This window comes from Euleptes europaea, chromosome 9 (genome assembly GCF_029931775.1).
Source record: "Euleptes europaea isolate rEulEur1 chromosome 9, rEulEur1.hap1, whole genome shotgun sequence".
NCBI lineage: Eukaryota > Metazoa > Chordata > Lepidosauria > Squamata > Sphaerodactylidae > Euleptes > Euleptes europaea.
This window is the reverse complement of record NC_079320.1, coordinates 29,082,610-29,101,893: the sequence shown is the minus strand read 5'-3', so window position 1 is coordinate 29,101,893 and position 19,284 is coordinate 29,082,610. Positions and strand designations below refer to the sequence as shown.

Below are 19,284 nucleotides of genomic sequence, written 5' to 3'. Positions count from 1 at the left end.
GACAAAAATGAAATACTTCTTTATGCAGCAAGTGATTAAAATGTGGAATTCTCTGCCAGAGGATGTAGTATGGCCCAGGCACAGACAGCTTTAAAAGGTCATTAGGCAGTTTCTGAAAGGGTAGGGTAGGTCTATCAGTTGCTACTAGCCATGATGACTAAAGGGAACCTCCACATTCAGACGCAGTAAACCTCTGAATCAAGTGCCAGGAGGCAACATCAAAAGAAGGCCTTGGCCTCTAAGCCGTGTTGTTGGCCCTGCAGAGGAACTGGTTGGCCACTGTGTGAGACAGGATGCTGAACTAGAGGGACCACTGGTCTGATCCAGCAGGGCTCTTCTTCCAGTTCCGGTGCAAAATGAGTGCCTGTATGCAAATGAGTATTTAGGTATAAGTTAATTATAGCTTTGGAGACATCTTCAAGGCAGCTGTTAAATAATGAGCTATGGATATGGTGACAGCCGTATCTTTACCAGACAGAAAATCTATGATAATCATGTGAGGGTTCTTCTTATGTTCTTAACTCCTGTGTAGAAGCATGGCAAGAAGCCCATTCAGATCAGGACCATGGGCCCAGTGGCAGAAAGAGCTTTTCCCTCCTCCAGGAGCTGAAACAGCCCAAGGGCCATGGGAGAGCATTATTTATCCCATTACCACAGCCCCGAGGCCATTTTGTCCTCTGAAAATGGTGCAAGAAGGGGAAGGCAGGACCCCCTCTTGCCCCACAGTCCTGATCCAAATAAGCCTGTTGAACTTTTACACAGTAGTCACCAGACACATGTAGCTGCAGTATGGCTGCCAGTCCCCATTGGCAACTCACGTCAAGCATAACGTGTCATTTGGCCCTCAGAATCATTCTTGCTGCAGCTCCCCATGCCATATCCCACACTGTTCTGGACTATCCTGTTATACATTGCATGAGTTTGGGGAGGGTGGCAAGGTATTATAGTCAAATGTGAATTTCTCTCACAAAAAGCACACTGGATCCCATCCTTTGTGTATGCAAGTTTTTACACAAGGCGTTTTTGTATTAAGGGTCTGTCCTTAAGTGGTAGAAAGGACAAAATTATAGATCACTACAACAAAGTATCATTGGGGTATGGCAACTGAAAAAGTCAATCAATATTAAAAAAAAAACTTCTTAATGCCAAGAAATTGCCAATGTGTGGGCATGATTCAATTACCCATACAGGAGCTAGTCAACATGCAGCTCAACGGTGCCCCTTTCCTTCTAGAAACTTGCAGGCAAGTATGAGCTCAAGTGACATGTGGATGTTATCTAGAAGTAGTGGATAGCACACTTCGGTTCATACACGTGCCCGGTCGAGATCAGCTAGAGGGGGCACAGAGGAAAGAAGGTTTCATTGTACATTGTGACAATAACCCATGTACCTGAAGGAGGGGGTCAGACAATAGCCTATAAGGGTTAACTGGTTCCCCCAAATGTATCATGGATTTAAATTACATACTGCATTTGAATTAAATTACATTTGACTCTCCCTGCCTCCACAAGTGCTAAAATAGCTACAACGAGGGGAAGGACTAATTTAATGTATGTCGGCATCCGTATCACAATTGCTCCTATTGTGTTTTTACTTGCAGGTACATGAATTTTTTTCCTACCCCTTCTAATATCACCACTGATATCATATTTGAGAAAAGTGCCAACTACTTCCATTCAGAAAAAGCTCCCAAGCGTGCTGCCTCCCTCATTCCCAAGGCAAGACTCATCACCATTCTCATTGACCCATCGGACCGAGCATACTCCTGGTATCAGGTGTGGTTTCTGTATCAAAAACATTGACATAACATTGGTTCTCATAGGTTATCCAGGCTGTGTAACCGTGGTCTTGGTATTTTCTTTCCTGACGTTTCGCCAGCAGCTGTGGCCGGCATCTTCAGAGGAGTAACACTGAAGGACAGTGTCTCTCAGTGTCAAGTGTGTAGGAAGAGTAATATATAGTCAGAAGGGGGTTGGGTTTGAGCTGAATCATTGTCCTGCAAAAAGTAACAAAGGTAATGTGCTAACCATTGTCCTGTAAGTATCAAGATGATGTGCTAATGAGGGTGTGGTATGTTAATATGGAACCATTGTATCCTGAAGTGATCTGTTAATGTGTGAAATCCAAAGCTAATCTGCATGGCTATTGTTGACTGTAGTCTTTGTTAGTCTGGAGGTTTTCAAGACAGGAAGCCAAGCCTTATTCATTCTTAAACTCTCTTCTTTTCTGTTAAAGTTGTGCTGATGTTTATGAATTTCAATGGCTTCTCTGTGCAATCTGACAAAATAGTTGGTAGAATTGTCCAGTCTTTCAGTGTCTTGGAATAAGACCCTGTGTCCTGTTTGGGTCAGTCCATGTTCAGCCACTGCTGATTTCTCAGGTTGGCCCAGTCTGCAGTATCTTTCATGTTCTTTTATCCTTGTTTGTATGCTGCGTTTTGTTGTCCCGATGTAAACTTGTCCACAGCTGCAAGGTATACGATATACTCCTGCAGAGGTGAGGGGGTCTCTTTTGTCTTTTGCTGATTGTAGCATTTGTTGTATTTTCTTGGTGGGTTTAAACACTGTTTGTAGGTTATGTTTTTTCATAACAATCTCTGCTGTGAGAACCTGGGTTTTAGTGTTTCAAATGGGGTCGTTTGGTGTTCTTTATGTAGTTTGCTTGTTTGTTTTCCTAGTTTTCTGATTAGTTATTGCTCAGAGCCATATGGTTGTTATAAAATAGATGTCAATATTTACAGAGGAAGGTGGTAACTGTTTCATAGTTTTCAGCATCCATGCCTCCATTGCAGACCTTTGCTAAAGGCTCAGTTTCTCCCTATTTATCTGTGTTCTCCATACAGTAATCAGCAACAGCTAGAAAAACTTTTATGCCCTAAGGAGAAATAGCTTTCCACAGAATTAACATGGCAATCCCAAGCAAAGTTATGCCCTTCTCAGCTCATTGACTTCAATGGCATTAAAAGGGTGTAACTGTAATTAGGATTGCACTGTGAAAGATGCCTATGTTTTACATCTTGATATCTGCCGGAAACTGTTCTCATCATACATAGTTCAGGAGACAAGCTAGAGCAGCTAAAATATATATTTAACATCAGAGCCAGTGTGGTATAGTGGTTAAGAGTGTCGGACTCGTATCTGGGAGAACCCGGGTTCAAATCCCCACTCATGCCACGGAAGCTCACTGAGTGACCATGGGCCATGGGCCAGTCATACTCTCTCAGCCTAACCTACCTCACAAGGTTGTTGTGAGGATAAAATGGAGGAGAGTCTGTATGAGGAGAAAGGCAGGGTACCAGTAAATAAATAAATAAATATTAACATGTTAAAAAATGGGTAATGTCAATGGTAGCACCCACACTTTTACACACACCCGCTAACAGAAGGCCGCAGCAAACTCAAAGGTGAAGCAAACAGGTTGTTCATAAGTTGTTCACTGACATCCAGTCTTCTTCACTAGCATCAGCGTTCTCATGAAGACCCTGCTGCTCTGAAGTTCAATTTCTATGAAGTGATCACATCAGACGACTGGGCACCCCCTGAGTTAAAGACTCTACAGAAACGCTGCTTGACTCCTGGATGGTATGCAGTGCATATTGAAAGATGGCTAACATACTTTCCCACTTCACAGGTAATTTCTGTTTAACCAAACACTTTCCCATGATAAACGATCCTCGCAGATTGGAATGCTTAATCTTGTTACAGGCTTAATAATGGATATTGAAATGTGTTTGATAATGAATTGATAAGTCACAAGCATACATCTTGTGTCCATCTCAAAAGACAAAGCACTTCAGTGTACAAAATGCAAGAACGTTTTAGGGAGAACTGGAAAAATTGTAGGCAACGGAAAATAATTTGTAAAAGTTATTTACTTTCTATGTACATCGTTTTCCTCTATAACAACATATTTCCTCCATAACAACTCTGTGAGATAACTTAGGCTGAGAGTGTGTGACTGACCCACGGTCACCCAGCAAGCTTCCATGGCAGAGTTGAGATTCAAACCCAGGTCTCCCAGATCCTAGTCCAACACTTTAACCACTACACCACTCTGCCTCTTTTATAAACTAGATGTTGGTGCCTAAAAATTTGGACCACTGGGATTCTACCCAATCCTTTGAAGATTCTGGCCTGGCTGCTCAGTTTAAGGGCACGTATTGACGTAAGCTTGCCAACCTCCAGGTACTAGCTGGAGATCTCCTGCTATTACAACTGATCTCCAGCCGACAGAGATCAGTTCACCTGGAAAAAATGGGCGCTTTGGCAATTGGACTCTATGGCACTGAAGTCCCTCCCCTCCCCAAACCCCACCCTCCTCAGGCTCCACCCCCAAAACCTCCCGCTGGTGGCAAAGAGGGACCTGACAACCCTATATTGACTGGATAAACACTTGGCCGCTCTCAGTCAGGTCAACTATTTGTTTGTTTGTTTGTTTACATCCTGCTTTTCCTTTTAAGCTCAAGGCAGCTTACAACTTGAAACAGCACAATTTGAAAACAGTTAAAACAAACCTGGATTTTTCAAACACCATGCAAGAATCCCCTGAAATCATTTATGTGTGATGTCATACAGCAGCTCTGGCATTTGAAAACATTTGCCACGTAGGGATGCCAGTCTCCAGGTGGGATCTGGGGCCCACCCAGAATTACAGCTCATCTCCAGACTACAGAGATCAGTAGCGAATCTACCCCCATCCCCCACTGAACCTACCCCCCCATCCCCCGCCAGTGGCCAGGGGAAACCTGGCAACCCTATGTAACATGAATGACCCCATCACCTAGAAAGCTGTTCATGCCACTACCAATCACAAATGGGAATCCAACATATAGGTCAGGTCTAATTTTATCAGAATGAATGTAGCAACCTTACCATGCTGCTCTCTTTCTTGTAAAACAAGCTCCTCTTAATGTTTGCCTAGCTGGTGGCATTAATTTTACAGAAGTGGCAACAGCGAGTACTTACCAAAGGCACTCAAGGGCACTCATTGTGCACTCAGAATTAATAATGAGCACTCAAAATTTCAATAATTCAAAATAAGCTCCCAACAAATGGTATCCAGCCAGGAAACTTTAAAAGCCGTGTACAGTTTCCTAAGCCACAGCAGGATCTATCAATCCATTTTTACATTTGCCGTCTGTGATCAGAAGAGTCCAGTAGTGCCAGAGTAGTTGCAATTGCCTTTGCCTGATGTGTCCAGCATGGAGATGGAGAATGTGGAACAGCTTGCCTCATGCCTTGAATATCATGAAGGTCTCTCTGTGTGTACAATCCTATGACTGTATGATACACATGGCAGAAACCACATCGGCATCTATGATACATGTGGCAGAAACCATTAGTTCAGTTCAAAACCTTTAGAAAAGGCCTGGTTTGTCTTCCTGTGTGCACTTGTAGTTTTATGATGACCTGTCTCATTCCAGTGCCTGTATCATCCCAGCAAGAAGAGCAGAAGATTTTGCTGCTCATCTGGTGCAGATGTGTGGCCATCCCAGCTCAGTTGTTATTTTGTTCTTTTATTTTGAGATATTTTATTTTTTACAGTATGCATAAATTGCTAATACACCTAGAACTTTATTAATTCCAAGTTGTCTTTTGTCTCGATGTCTCATAAAGCACACTGAGCTATCTTTGTCTTCATTTTAGTTTTGTGTTTAAATAAACAATATATCATCCCTTCTAGTTGCTCATTGTTGATGGACAGCAGCTCAGAAGCGATCCCGCTACTATAATGGATGAAGTGCAGAAGTTTCTGGGAGTTTCTCCTCATTATAATTATTCAGAAGCCCTAACGTGAGTCCCTTTTTATGTTTTAGTTTGTTTTTTTGTTATCATCTTCTCAGGTCATGAATAATATTAATGCTTCGTGAAAGTTCATAAAAGAAATCAAAGGTCAAGAGCTTTGCACCATGGATGTATTTGGGTAAGATTACATGTTCCCCTGAAACCTATAATTTTCTATGGGTTTTCTTACATTGACTTCAGTGCCCTTAAGATAATATCATGTAACCAAAGGGGGCTTAGGGGAGATTCAATAAACCAGGGCAGTTTTAGGAATCACTTTTGGGTGCAATAAGAATTTAAGAATATAAGAAGAGCCCTGCGGGATCAAATATATAAATCTCACACAATGGCTAACCAGTTACTATGGAGGGCCAACAGTAGACTGGAGGAACTATTATTTCTATATCATCTTCCAAATTTAACATCTGGATGTCTCTGAGACTGTTAAGAGTATTAGTGATATGTTAGCACCATCTACTGGATAGTGGAGGAAGCAGCAAATGAAGAAATCTCATTTGGCCATCAGCCAACGAGTAACAGGGCGAAGTCCGGCCCCAATTTCAAAGGGGATAAAAAGGCCAGGCTTGGAGAGTTATAGCATTTGGGCCATGGGGACGATGGAGCGGTTCTCCCAAAGGAGCAGTTTAAAGTAGAGAAGACGTTAGCCAAGAAGCGCTTCTGCCAAAGAACCACATTTCCTACTGAGCACATTCACCAAGATATAATTTACAACCACAAAAATCCGTAACAGCACCATGTTCTTTCTCTAGGGTAGTATATATCAGATTGCAGTCAAGTTTTCTGAGAAATATGTTTGGCTTTTTTAAAAACTCCAAATCAATGTGTCTTATATTAAATTTCCTACCTTGACTCAAGCATATTAACCTGGGATTACAGTTCTATAAATTTTGTCCCCCTTTTGTAAGTCCAGTAAATTGGCCTAAAATTGGACTAATTTGTATAGTTTAAGCAACTGCTTCCAGTACTGAATCTGTAGCTGTCTGAAGACAGTGAGAATGCATCTAAGTGCGTCTACTTGGAAGTAAGTCCCATTCTATTCCATGGGCTTACTCCCAGGATTGCTGGCCAAGAAACTTCAGGGACGGTGTCCATAATAATTTTGGTTTGTTTCTGTTAATGAAAGCAAGTAGTAGAACCTCATTATTTCTGTTATTATGTTAGTAAACACATGTTTTATGTATCTATATTGGAAGTCTGATGATATTCAGACTACTTGGCAATTAACACATTTGATTAAACACACATTCGATTATTTAAAATGCTAAACTGCATAGAACTCTCCATGTGTAACTAAAAAAAGCCTACACGTGGCTTCCCAACATTTAATGTGTTGATATCAGCTGGCATCCCAGACAAATGCAGTTCAACCTACACAAGACCCCATACATGCCTATAGGGAGTGGTTCAACCTTTTCTTCAGCCACCCTTTTTCTTGCTCCAAATTGCCCCACTCTTCTTCAGCTTTTCTCACTGATTTCAGAATGCAAGGAATATGCATTCGGAATTTCATAGAAATCCTACCGGGCAGGGTGACTTGGAGAGGCAAAACAAAGGGTACAGAGGAGGTTGGGCATGCCTTTCCACTGTTTCTCTGATCTAAATGCCCCTCTGGAAGAAGCTCTTCCACTTTAAAAAGGAATGGCAGGGTTGTGTTAACACTGATCTCCATTTAATGTCCATTATGGAACAGGGAAAGAGAATGGGAAACAAGGACTATGTGGCTTAAATGCCATTGCCTTCAATGGGGTTACACCAGGGATCCTTTTTCTTTTCCTATGACTACAGAATGGTATTTTGAAAAAAATGGATATAACCTAGGACACCTTGGTGATGATAATCATGGGCTTTCCCCAACTATTTTATTATGTTATGATTATATCTAAAATGATGCATTGACGACTCTTGCTTCTTTCCTATTACAATTCTCCTTATGTGCAGATCCTTTGTTTTATGTGCAATGCACCTGTTTACTGACAGGTTGGATAAATCTTGAGCATGATCCAGCCAAAGCTAAGCACTTTCAGGTCCCACACGTTTCAATAAGAGAAATGGACATGCGTGTTTAACACTTCTATTAATATCTCTTGTTTAAATTTGGCTGAATTGTGTCCTTTCCTTTTCCCAGCTTGGATAGAAATGTCTGTGGATTGGTAGGTTATATCGACTATTATTCAGAACTACGATATTTTTATTATTTACTCATTATTTGTTCATTTATTTTATTATATTTCTAGCCTGCCCTCCTCAACCAAAGCCAGGCTATCATAATTTATACTTTTGTAACAATACAGGGCAGAATCCTGTCAAAGGTTAGCTCTTCACTGATATCAGTGGGAGGCTTAAGCCCATTGAAATGAATGGCACACCAAAGTGTTTAATTTTGGCTGGATCTGCAGCATGTCACTAGTCCCTTACATCTGTTTACTGGGATTTTATAAATTCCCAACTAGAAGGTAGAGAGTTTCACCTAATAAACACTTGCTGCCACAGTTGTCACTTTTTCGGAATAGTCTTGTAACATTCACTCCTGCAACACAATTACCAATACCTTTGATTGCTTATTTAATAAGAGGTCTGTTGCTCCTTACTAAAAACTCCCATAGCATTTGTGATGTTTTCAGATATTAGGAGCAGAGGCTGTATAAACTGGATTACTAGACAGTTGTAAAATCCAAATAACCAGATGTTCAACATATAATTAACCGTAAACCTTTTTAAGGTACCCAGATATTCTGTATATAGGGTTGCCAACCTCCAGGTAGTAGCTGGAGATCTCCCACTATTACAACTGATCTCCAGCCGATAGAGATCAGTTCACGTGGAGGAAAAGGCCGCGTTGGCAATCGGACTCTATAGCATTGAAGTCCCTCCCCAAACCCCACCCTCCTCAGACTCCGCCCCAAAAATCTCCAGGTATTTCCCAACCCGGAGCTGGCAGCCCTATCTGTATACCTCTTTCTCTCTGTGTGTGTATGTGCATGTGTGTGTGTGTCCCAACTGCCTCTTTTCTACTGTCATTGACCTTGCAACTGAAAATGTCTCCTCCCTGTTCTGCATCAGACACTCCATTTCATCCAATCAACACCAAGCCTTGACTGGCATTTATTATCCAGTAAAAAACAAGCTTTTTCAATCCCTTCTTCTGTTTCATTTCCTCATTAATCCTTTTATGCTTCTTTCTCCTTCTTATGCATGCTTCTAAGGACATTAAATCCATTTTCAAACCCGACAATATTATCCTTGCCAAAGGATCATGCTCTCACTCTGTAATCCGGTGGGTTATTAAAAGGGTCTAACTTCATGCAACTGATATTTTTGTTTATTTCTTTTAAGGGTTTCCAAATTAGTACTTCTCCTTGGCAAAGTTAAATACATTTCCCTGAAAGCAGATATATTATGAGGATCATAGTTCTGCAGAGGTTATTTCTTTCCTTGTGCACAGCAAACTATATTGCTTCTTCTCTTGGGAAATTACTGAATGCCAGCAAAAGTACTTGGCTATGCAAAAAGGAGATTGGGAACTCCAAGCTAGAAATAAATCTCCTCTCTCTATATCCATTTAATCAATGATTTATGTAATTTTAATTGATGCCACTACTAAGGACAATTTCGGCTGTGAGGATTACATTGTAATAGGTTGTGCCAGGGGGAAAAATCACTTTTTCTCTAAAATGAACTCATATGCGTGTTCATGCAGGTGTATTGCTATTATAAGAATAGGCCCAAGGCAAGACAATATTTGGCAGCTAATTACCTTTACATCCCAACCAATTATACTTTAGCTATCTAAAACATCTGTTGAATGGTAGGGGGAAAATATGAATCTTTTCAATGTTTTATAAATCCCACTGTAACGGATTGAAAACTAAATGTTTAGCTCATTTGTTAATGTGAGTTTTTAAATAGGTTCAAAATGGTTCCATCTTTGATCACATCTTTGCCAGATTACAGATTCAGATGAAGGCTGATTTTGTAGTGGTTAGATTAACAAAGTAGTCCTGAGAAGAGTTACTCCCGTCTAAATCCATTGATTTCAGTGGGCTTAGATTGGAGTAAATTTGCTGTGTAAATGACTCCCAGAGACTGTTGACTGTGTAAATTACTCCCAGACACTGTTGAGTGAGTTTAACATTTCCTCTTAGACCCCTAGGGTTGCCAGATCCCTCTTCACAACCGGCGGGTGATTTTGGGGGCGGAGCCTGAAGAGGGTGGGGTTTGGGGAGGGGAGGGACTTCAATGCCATAGAGTTCAATTGCCAAAGCGGCCATTTTTCTCCAGGTGATCTGATCTCTATCGGCTGGAGATCAGTTGAATTAGCAGATCTCCTGCTACTACCTGGCAGTTGGCAACCCTATAGACCCCCCCCCCCATAAATCTAACAATTTTTTTGTAGGTTTGACCCTCAGAAAGGCTTTTGGTGTCAGCTGCTGGAGGGAGGAAAGACGAAATGCCTGGGGAGAAGCAAAGGCCGAAAGTATCCACCAATGGATCAAGAGGTACCATTTTATTCATGCATTTAACTTTACAACTGAAAACTATATTGGGTACAATCCTAGAGTCTCACTGAAGCAAAAAGTAATTGTTAACAAGTGACCACCAGAATCGCACCTTTGTATGGATCTAATGCCAGTAATTCCTTTTCAATACCTAATTGTTTATCAGAATAATCGATGTAAAAACCATTAGTCAACCCAGAGCTAATGGCCTGCAGCCCTCTGTTTTTCGATTGCATGGGCTGTAATGGAAAGAGCCAAGAATACATGCTAGGAGTTAACCTTGGCTTTGGCATCAACACAGCAAGCACTTTCTGTTCTCCTGCAATGGTGGTTTTTTCCTGTGCTACCATACTGCACTGAAACATCATGGAATGACTCTTGGCCACTTCCCCACCATCCATAGGCATTTCCAGATGGGCATATTGGCTACAGGGGCAGGCCATTTCCCACAAGGATTGGGATTTCCTCCACATGCTGAGCCTCAGGCTTATACTTCAGGTGGAGTCACATCAGATTGGGCAGCCCGGTAGATGCCACCTTGGGTGGCCTTATGTTGGGTGGAAAAGTGGCAAAAATATTTTAAATGAAATAAAAATACATAATGAATTTAAAGGATTTACATAATGGTGTGAATGCATGAACACTGTAATAGTATCCTTTAAGACACTTTCTATAACTTAGATTTTTTTTGCCATGAAATACAAGGGCTGAGATAGTTGTTAACTTTTTTTTCTGACACTACTTTTCTTTGTTTTCCTTGTTGTCAGTCCAGGGCATTCCTTTCAAACTACTACCGAGATCACAATGTAGAACTCTCCAAACTGCTGCACAGACTAGGAGAGCCGTTGCCATCTTGGCTAAGACAAGAGCTTCAGAAAGTGAGATAGCACGGAAGGTGGGAGGAGCCAAAGCTTTCGTGGCCTGTTTCCTTCACTCAAACACCCTGCAATTTCCCAGTCCACTTGCAATTGTCAGTCCAGGATCCCATGAATAATTCTCTCTGAAAAGAAAAGGAGAAAGAAAAGGCTCCCAAAGAGGGAAAATGTTATCTATGCACGCGCTGACTATTATTAGTATCAGCCTTTTGGTCAGCTTCTGGGAAAAGATATGGAGCTATGGCAATATTCTTTATCAAGTCTGGGGCTCATGCATACTCTGTTTACCCGAATGTCCCAGAAACTGAATGTATGATCGATAGTTTTCATCATATGTGACAAATTACAGTCTGTCAAGACACAAGGAAAGGATGGAACCATCTCTCAGTGGATTGTGAGGTTTGTAATTTCCTTGACAACTGCAATTTTAGTCCGTTTCCTTATCTACTTTTCCTTTGTTATTTGGGGGCTCGTTTTACAGACAGCTGAATATGATCACTCAAATGGGGGGGGGGACTACATTCTCCAAGGGTCTGTCTTTTGTAGATATGTTTGCTTGTTGTTCTTTTTATTCTTCCATTTTAATTATGTACTTTTGTTGGAAAGGCGCAGTACATGGAGCTTCTCCTAGCCCCCTCAGACAGCTCTCCTTGGCCTGATCACAGTTTTCAGTGTTGTTGTTTTTTAAGTTTCATAATTACAAGAAGAAGCGTTGTTGTCAGGTGTCCCTTAAGTGATCATTTCTAGCTACCATGTTATTGCCACTAGATGGAAGTCACTTCAAATTGTTCCACATGGGTGTCTGTTACCTTAAAGTGAATGGATCATGTATATAGTTTGTGTATGGTAAAAGGTAAAGGTCCCCTGTGCGAGCACCGGGTCATTCCTGACCCATGGGGTGACGTCAAATCCTGACGTTTCCTAGGCAGACTTTGTTTACAGGGTGGTTTGCCAGGGCCTTCCCCAGTCATCTTTTCTTTACCCCCAGCAAGCTGGGTACTCATTTCACCGACCTTGGAAGGCTGAGTCAACCTTGAGCCGGCTACCTGAAACCAACTTCTGTTGGGATCAAACTCAGGTCGTGAGCAGAGCTTTTGACTGCAGTACTGCAGCTTACCACTCTGCTCCACGGGGCTATGGACCAAGTGATTATCACCACACAACTACCTTTTCCCCCTTTTGTTTCTATTAAAAATGGTCTAATACATTATGTGGCAAGCAGCTCACTACATGGCAGGAATCATTCAGGACATCCACCTGTGCATTGCAGTCCGACACTCTTAACATTACCAGCATGGTCCCTTTTCCACTATCCCTCATTCCTGTCCCAGCATTGTTAGACCTTTTGTTCCTATTAATTTCCATTTCTTTGTTTTTTTCTCCTAAAATTTAATACTGTACAATCATGCCAGCTTATTTACCAGTCCTCACCAACAGGCGTTTCATGGTACCAGCACCTCTCCCGCCCAAATGAAGATATGTATGAGTTAAGCTGAGTTTTATTAAATGGCTGATCTGCATCGTCAAACTATTCTCAGTAAAGTGCAGGCTGCAAGTAAGGCAGCATTGTTTATCCTTGTCTTTACATAAAACAGTGCCAAGGGGTGCCAACCACTCTCCCCACAAATGCTGCTCAAGCAACTAAGGGTTTAGTTGATGATGATCAGTACTGAGTTTCTTCCCTGATTCACCTAGAATCAGAGAGTTGGAAGGGGTCTTACAGGCCACCTAGTCCAACCCCCTGCTCAATGCAGGATCAGCCTAGAGTATCCCTGACAAGTGTTTGTCTAGCTGCTGATTGAAGACTGCCAGTGAGGGGGAGCTCACCACCTCCCTAGGCAGCAGATTCAACTGTTGAACTACTCTCATTGTAATAAAAACTTCCTGATATCCTGACAGTACCTTTCTGCCTGTAATTTAAACCCATTATAGTGAGTCCTATCCTCTGCTGCCAAAAGGAACAGCTTCCTGCCCTCCTCTAAGTGGCAGCCCTTCAAATACTTAAAGAGAGCAATCCTGACCACCCTCAACCTCCTCTTCTCCAGACTGAACATTCCCAAGTCCCTCAGCCTTTTCTCATAGGATCTAATCTCCAGGTTCCTGATCATCCTCATTGCTCTCCTCTGCACTCGCTCCATTCTATGTACAACCTTTTTGAAGTGAGACCTCCAGAACTGCACAAAGTAATCCAGGTGCAGCCTGACCAATGCAGTGTACATCAGGACTATGACATCTTGTGATGTGGATGTTATGCCTCTGTTGATACACCTCAAGATCACATTAGCCCTTTTTGCTGCTGCATCATGCTTAGCTTATGGTCATGTTTAGCTTATGGTCCACTGGTACCCCAAGGTTTTGTTAACACACACTGCTACCCAGAACTGTATCCCCCATCCAGTATGTGTGTTTCTCATTTTTGTTGCCCAGATGTAGAACTTTGCACTCGTCCTTGCTGAATTGCATCTCGTTCACTTGTGCTCATTTCCCCAGTATGTTCAGATCTAGTTGAATTCTATCTCTATCTTCTGGTGCGTTCGCTGCTCCTCCCAATTTGGTGTCATCTGCAAATTTAATGAGTAGTCCCTCCACCCCCTCATCCAGATAATTTATAAACATATTGAAAAGTACCGGGGACCAGAACCGAGCAACAAGCAAGCATATCTGTTGACCATTCTGTGTCTAGTCACTTTGCCTTCTAGAAGGCAAATATTCAGCATAGTTTCAGGAGGGTAGCTGTGTAGAAGAGTAGAAGAGCTAGATTCCAGTAGAAGAGCTAGATTCAAGTCCAGTAGCCCCTGGTTTGTACCAGGGTTTGTGAATGAGAAATCTTAATCAACTGTTTGTCATAATGTCTCATACAGATCTCATAAAAGTGTAAGCCAACAAGTTCGAGTGTGTCAGACCTTTAGCCCAGCAAGCCTACATGCTGACATCTTAATTCTGACCATTTTAGACTCATACATTTTTACTGTGCATAAAATTTTCAGATTAAATTCATTCAGTCCTGTGGATAGGTATTCGTTTTATGATTATAAACATCAGTGAAAAGCTTCCATAAAATTTTCTCTTGTGTTGATTTTGCAGATCAAGTCAAGACAAGTCATTTTAGCCACAGGCCATTGCAAAGAGTACGCCAACCCTGCCTGGTAATGGCATGGAAGCGAAACAAATAGATTTCATAACAAAACATTAAGCCAGGGACTTGCCTATTGACAGCTACCTTTTTCAGCATTTTTACCCAGTTAGGGATGCCAGCCTCCAGATGGGACCTGGGGATACCCCAGAATTACAGCTCGTCTCCAGACTACACAGATCAGTTCTGCTAGAGAAAATAGGGGCTCTGGAGGGTGGACTCTATGGCACTGTACCCCACTGAGGTCCCTGTCCTCTTCAGGCTCCATCTGCAAATCTCCAGGAGTCTCCCTACCTGGATCTGGAAACCCTACCCCCATCCCCCGCCAGTTGGTGTAGTGGTTGTAGTGGTTAAGAGCGGTGATTTGGAGCGGTGGAGTTTGATCTGGAGAGCCGGGTCGGTTTCCCCATTCCTACACATGAAGCCAGCTGGGTGACCTTGGGCTAGTCACAGCTCTCTTAGAACACTCTCAGCCCCACCTACCTCACAGGGTGTCTGTTGTGGGGAGAAGAAGGGAAGGTGATTGTAAGCCGGTTTGATTCTCCCTTAAGTGGTAGAGAAAGTCGAAATATAAAAACCAACTCTTCTTCTTCTTCGGTGGCCAGGAGCAACCTGGCAACTCTAAATCCAGTTGCTTTTAGTTGTCCCTGCAAAACCACGTGGCAAATAAATTTCCACTAGGTGAAAAATTTCCACTAGGTGAAAAACTTAAAAACATGAAGTTGTCAATCTATTTGTACCCAAGTGAAAATCTGCCAGACATGGATCGTTTAGTGTTGCACTTGCTTCATATTGTCCATTGTTCCTTTCAAATCAATATCACATTGCTGAAGGACTTGATGTTCCTGTTGTAAACTGAGATTTGCTATGTGTTTGCTATGTGTAATACTACCGAAAGGTAAAATAATAGTTTTGTTTTCATGTAATGTTCCTTTTGCCTCTAACTTCATGTGTCAGTACATATTTCCTCACATTCCCAGGGTTGTTAAGGAGTAGCCTTTGTGCTCGGAGTGTAATTGATTTGATGGACAATTATTCAGTTATGTTTTTGACATCACTTGTGACTAGTTCTGAATAAGAAGACCTCTCCCCTCACCCCCTTTATTTACTGAATCCCTTTTCAGGTGTTATATTTCTGGCACTCTAATCCCACATACCAGGAGAGCACATTATGCACGATAATCTCAAAACATGCCACTCAAACATGTATTTTGCAGCTTCAGTACATGCAAAAGCATACCCCCCCAAGATCCTGTTTTCGATTAGCGTGTTTTGAAGCTGCAGAATACAAGCATTGCCCTTTTCAGACAAAATGGTCATAGTGAGATGACTGTGTAAAGCATGCACTCCCCGCTCACAGAATCAGATTCAGAGTGCCAGAAAAAAACATTAATGCTTGAAAAAGAGCTTTTGTGCTCCTAGAAGTGCCACAGCCCCATATTCAGTTGCTCCAACTTGAGACACACATATCACACAACAAAACCTACCTGTTCTTTTAAGCTTTCCCAAATGCTTTCAGACAGTTTCACAGCTTCTTGTGTGGTTTCTTAGGCTTCCTATTGTTTTTCCTAACACTTATCACCATTTTAGCACATTTGCAGTGCAATCCTGAACAGAGTTCAGTGGACTTAAAAAGGTAACTCTGTTTAGGATTGCACTGGTAATTACCTATGCAAATGTTGTAAAGGGGCTGTAGGGAACTTTTGTCTTGGGGATATACATACCACGGAGCCATTCTCCAGGGAACTCTTGTAAGGAAAGAGGGGGCAGAAAGAATCTAGAGAAATCAGAATGGTGGAGAAGGAAAACATAAACAAGAAACATCATTTCTGGCAGCCCACATAATAGAATTTAAAATTTAAACACACATGCACACATTTTCTAAACCTGTCTAGTGGCTAGTATATGACATATCAAATCTGAATACCCTCTAATGTAAATAAAAGTTTAAATGCATAATGGACACCATGACCAAATTCGCATGTTTCAGTTGGAAGGATTGATTTATGTCTGAGTAGTTGGCTTGACCATTATTTTACAGGGGGGTAGCCCCTCCATTTCAAAACTCCCTCCCCTCTGATTATTGGCAGAAAATATCTGTTATGTAAACTGAATACATCATGAAAGTTAGGTTATGATCAGATTACCCCCCCCCAAAAAAAAATTATAAGCACAAACATTATTTTACCTACATAGATCTGATAGGGCTTATGGTGGTCTCCCACCATGGGGGGTGGGCGGGAATTTGTGCTCTGTTTTTTTCTGGACTCGATTACTGTCATGTTACTTGAAAACAAAACTGCCAGAAGCGAATAAGTTTTCTGTCTCCCTGCTCTACCTCCACACCATAGAAGGCATGACAGTTAAACTAGTTGAAAGATAATGTGAAATTGTAATGTGGGTTTTCCATGAAAGGAAATAATGATGTACAAAGAAAATTGTTGTTGTTTTAATTTTATTTTGCTTCTCTCATCTAGCGCATCCTTTCCATTCAATTTCTGAATTATGGACCCAAAGACTGGATGCCCCCTGTCACTACCGCATCTGCAACAGCAAACAAAGAGTCACAAGTGACCCAGGATCTTGCATCTACAGTGTTCGAAGGACTGGATTTTTTATATATAGGAAAAAAATAATCACACATCCCCCAACTGCAGAGTACTTCAATATAGATATTGATGCTAACTTCCTTGAAAAAGGATTGTTTTCTACCTGACCATTGGACATCTCGTTTGTCTGGTTATATATTTGATGCTGGAACTAAAGGGGACACAACTTTCAATCTCTCTAAAGTATTTTTAGTTTTTTGTTTGTTTGGGAGACAAAATATACACCATAATTTTCTTCTCACTTCTACTGAATAAATACTGCTGCTGCTATATTATGTATATGGACTCCTGTTGTTTTCTTAGGATTGCTAGCTTTCTCATATGTACCATGAGATTTTTTAAACATTTCTCTTTTCTATATCTTACTCCTATATATCAAGCTGTTCATAACATGGTTTCTCTTGTCCTTTATGTCTCTTTACTTGGCCTCTCAGTGCCACATGTTCAACTGTGTGCAGGTTATAAAGATTCATGCTCAATGAGAAGGCTTCAATGTGACTTATACTCCATGCTCTGCTTCACCCTTTGTCACTGAGCCATTGTGCAGAGAATGTTAATGTTAGCAATACCGCAGTATCAAAGGGCTTTATCCTGATGATTTGATCAAAGGGGGAATATTTGGGGCCTTTGCCAACTAATACTGCCAATTCTAATTCAATGTCAAACAGGCAATGTAGAAAGAATGAGTGGATGTAGTCTGGCCAGGGCTGGGGGAACCAGGGATAACTGCAGATCTGTTCTTCATTCTCTTTGTCTTAAAGGCTTGACAATGTAGGTTCCAGCATACAAGAAGAGAGAAGCGCTTAGCCTGAATCCACCAGGATTTGCAGTTGACTAATCGCAAGGTAAAGTTTTTGGGGGAGAAACCCTATTTCTATTTCACTTTGGAGAATGCTGATTCATAGGGTCGCCATGAGTCGGAAGCGACTTGACAACACACACATTTCACTTTGAGACAGTCCAGACTAGGGTTGCCAGGTCCCTCTTTGCAACCGGTGGGAGGTTTTTGGAGCCTGAGGAGGGCGGGGTTTGGGGAGGGGAGGGTCTTCAATGCCATAGACCCCAATTGCCAAAGTGGCCGTTTTCTCCAGGTGAACTGATCTCTATCGGCTGGAGATCAGTTGTAATAGCAGGAGATCTCCAGCTAGTACCTGGAGGTTAAGCAACCAAAATAAACACCACTGCACTGATACCACAGGTAAGGAAGAAAAGTGCAGGAATTGCTGGAATTACTGAGATATAATGGACAACACACAAGTGTGACAAAGTGTATCAAAGTGTATCAAGTGTACACATTAACATATAACAAACACACCATATAATACAAAACTTTTTCAAAGTCCAAGATACAAAATGCTAGTTTAAGAGCCAAGCATCAAGGAATTCTTCATATAGAAGTTGCTAGGAAGATGATCGTTTCTGTATTCTTCATCAGTTCCATTTAGTTCAAGTTTCTCTTATATGCACATAAGGTTATCCAATTTAAATACAGTCTCTTTCTCAAACTGCTAGGAGATCAAGCTGTGTATGGTCTTTCAAATTAAGGTTCCAATACAGGATACAACATTGTCAATACACAGTACCGGTGGGAACAGTTGAAATGTTGAATTTGTACAATCTGTGTATTGACAATGTTGTATCCTGTACAGCTTCCATGCATATTGTATCCTGTTCAGCTTCCATGCATGTTACCTTCACTGGGTGCATAGTGGCATCAGGGTCACAAATGTCCTGGGTTTGGAAAGCATGATTGCTAATCCTCGCTCACATGACTGGCACTGTTAGGTTCACACGGTGCCTGCACAACCACCACTGGAGAAGCTTGTGTTGCCGGCCTGTTCACATCCCCATATGTCAAAGAGTGAATTCCTTATTTTTATTCTGATGCCCTGACCTCGATAGGCCAGGCTATCCCAGTCTCATCAGAACTCAGAAGCTGAGCAGGGTCGGCCCTGGTTAGTACTTGGATGGGAGACCACCAAGGAAGTCCAAAGGCACACAATGGCAAATTACCTCTGAACATCTTGCCTTGAAAACCTCATGGGGTTGCCATGTCAGCTGTGACTTGATGGTAAAAAAAAAAATACCTTTGATAGGACTATGGCTACAAGAAACGATCCTCACAGTTTGGATTTCTAGAAAGCCAATAAGCAATTGTCCCTATCTTAAATAGAAGCATTTTAAGAAGGTGTGGAGAGTCATCTTTTGGGATGCCATTCTCAAAATATAGTCCTCTCTCTCTGAAAAGAGTGCAGGCATGAAACTGTGGAAACGGAGCTGCAGTGTAACAGCCTACAGCATTTTGACACAGCCTCTTTCTCTATCCCTAAATTTCTCGTCGCTATTGGAACACCGTTAACAGTTACG

General features: G+C 41.7%; 1 protein-coding gene across 5 annotated transcripts in view; it reads left to right on the top strand.

Moving 5' to 3' along the window:
• Nucleotides 1-11,296, top strand: part of LOC130482703 (bifunctional heparan sulfate N-deacetylase/N-sulfotransferase 4) — a 122,762-nt gene extending 111,466 nt beyond the window's left edge. Inside the window, exons 9-13 of one of the 5 annotated variants that reach the window (XM_056855524.1) lie at nt 1,601-1,775; nt 3,460-3,630; nt 5,683-5,792; nt 10,198-10,300; nt 11,073-11,296. In XM_056855524.1, the coding sequence (XP_056711502.1) occupies nt 1,601-1,775; nt 3,460-3,630; nt 5,683-5,792; nt 10,198-10,300; nt 11,073-11,294 (781 nt within the window). In that variant the 3' untranslated portion in view covers nt 11,295-11,296. Of the gene's footprint in view, nt 1-1,600; nt 1,776-3,446; nt 3,631-5,682; nt 5,793-10,197; nt 10,301-11,067 lie in introns of those variants that run through there. The other 4 variants (XM_056855525.1, XM_056855526.1, XM_056855527.1 and 1 more) reach the window with 4 other exon arrangements.
• The last annotated feature ends 7,988 nt before the right edge of the window (nt 11,297-19,284 follow it).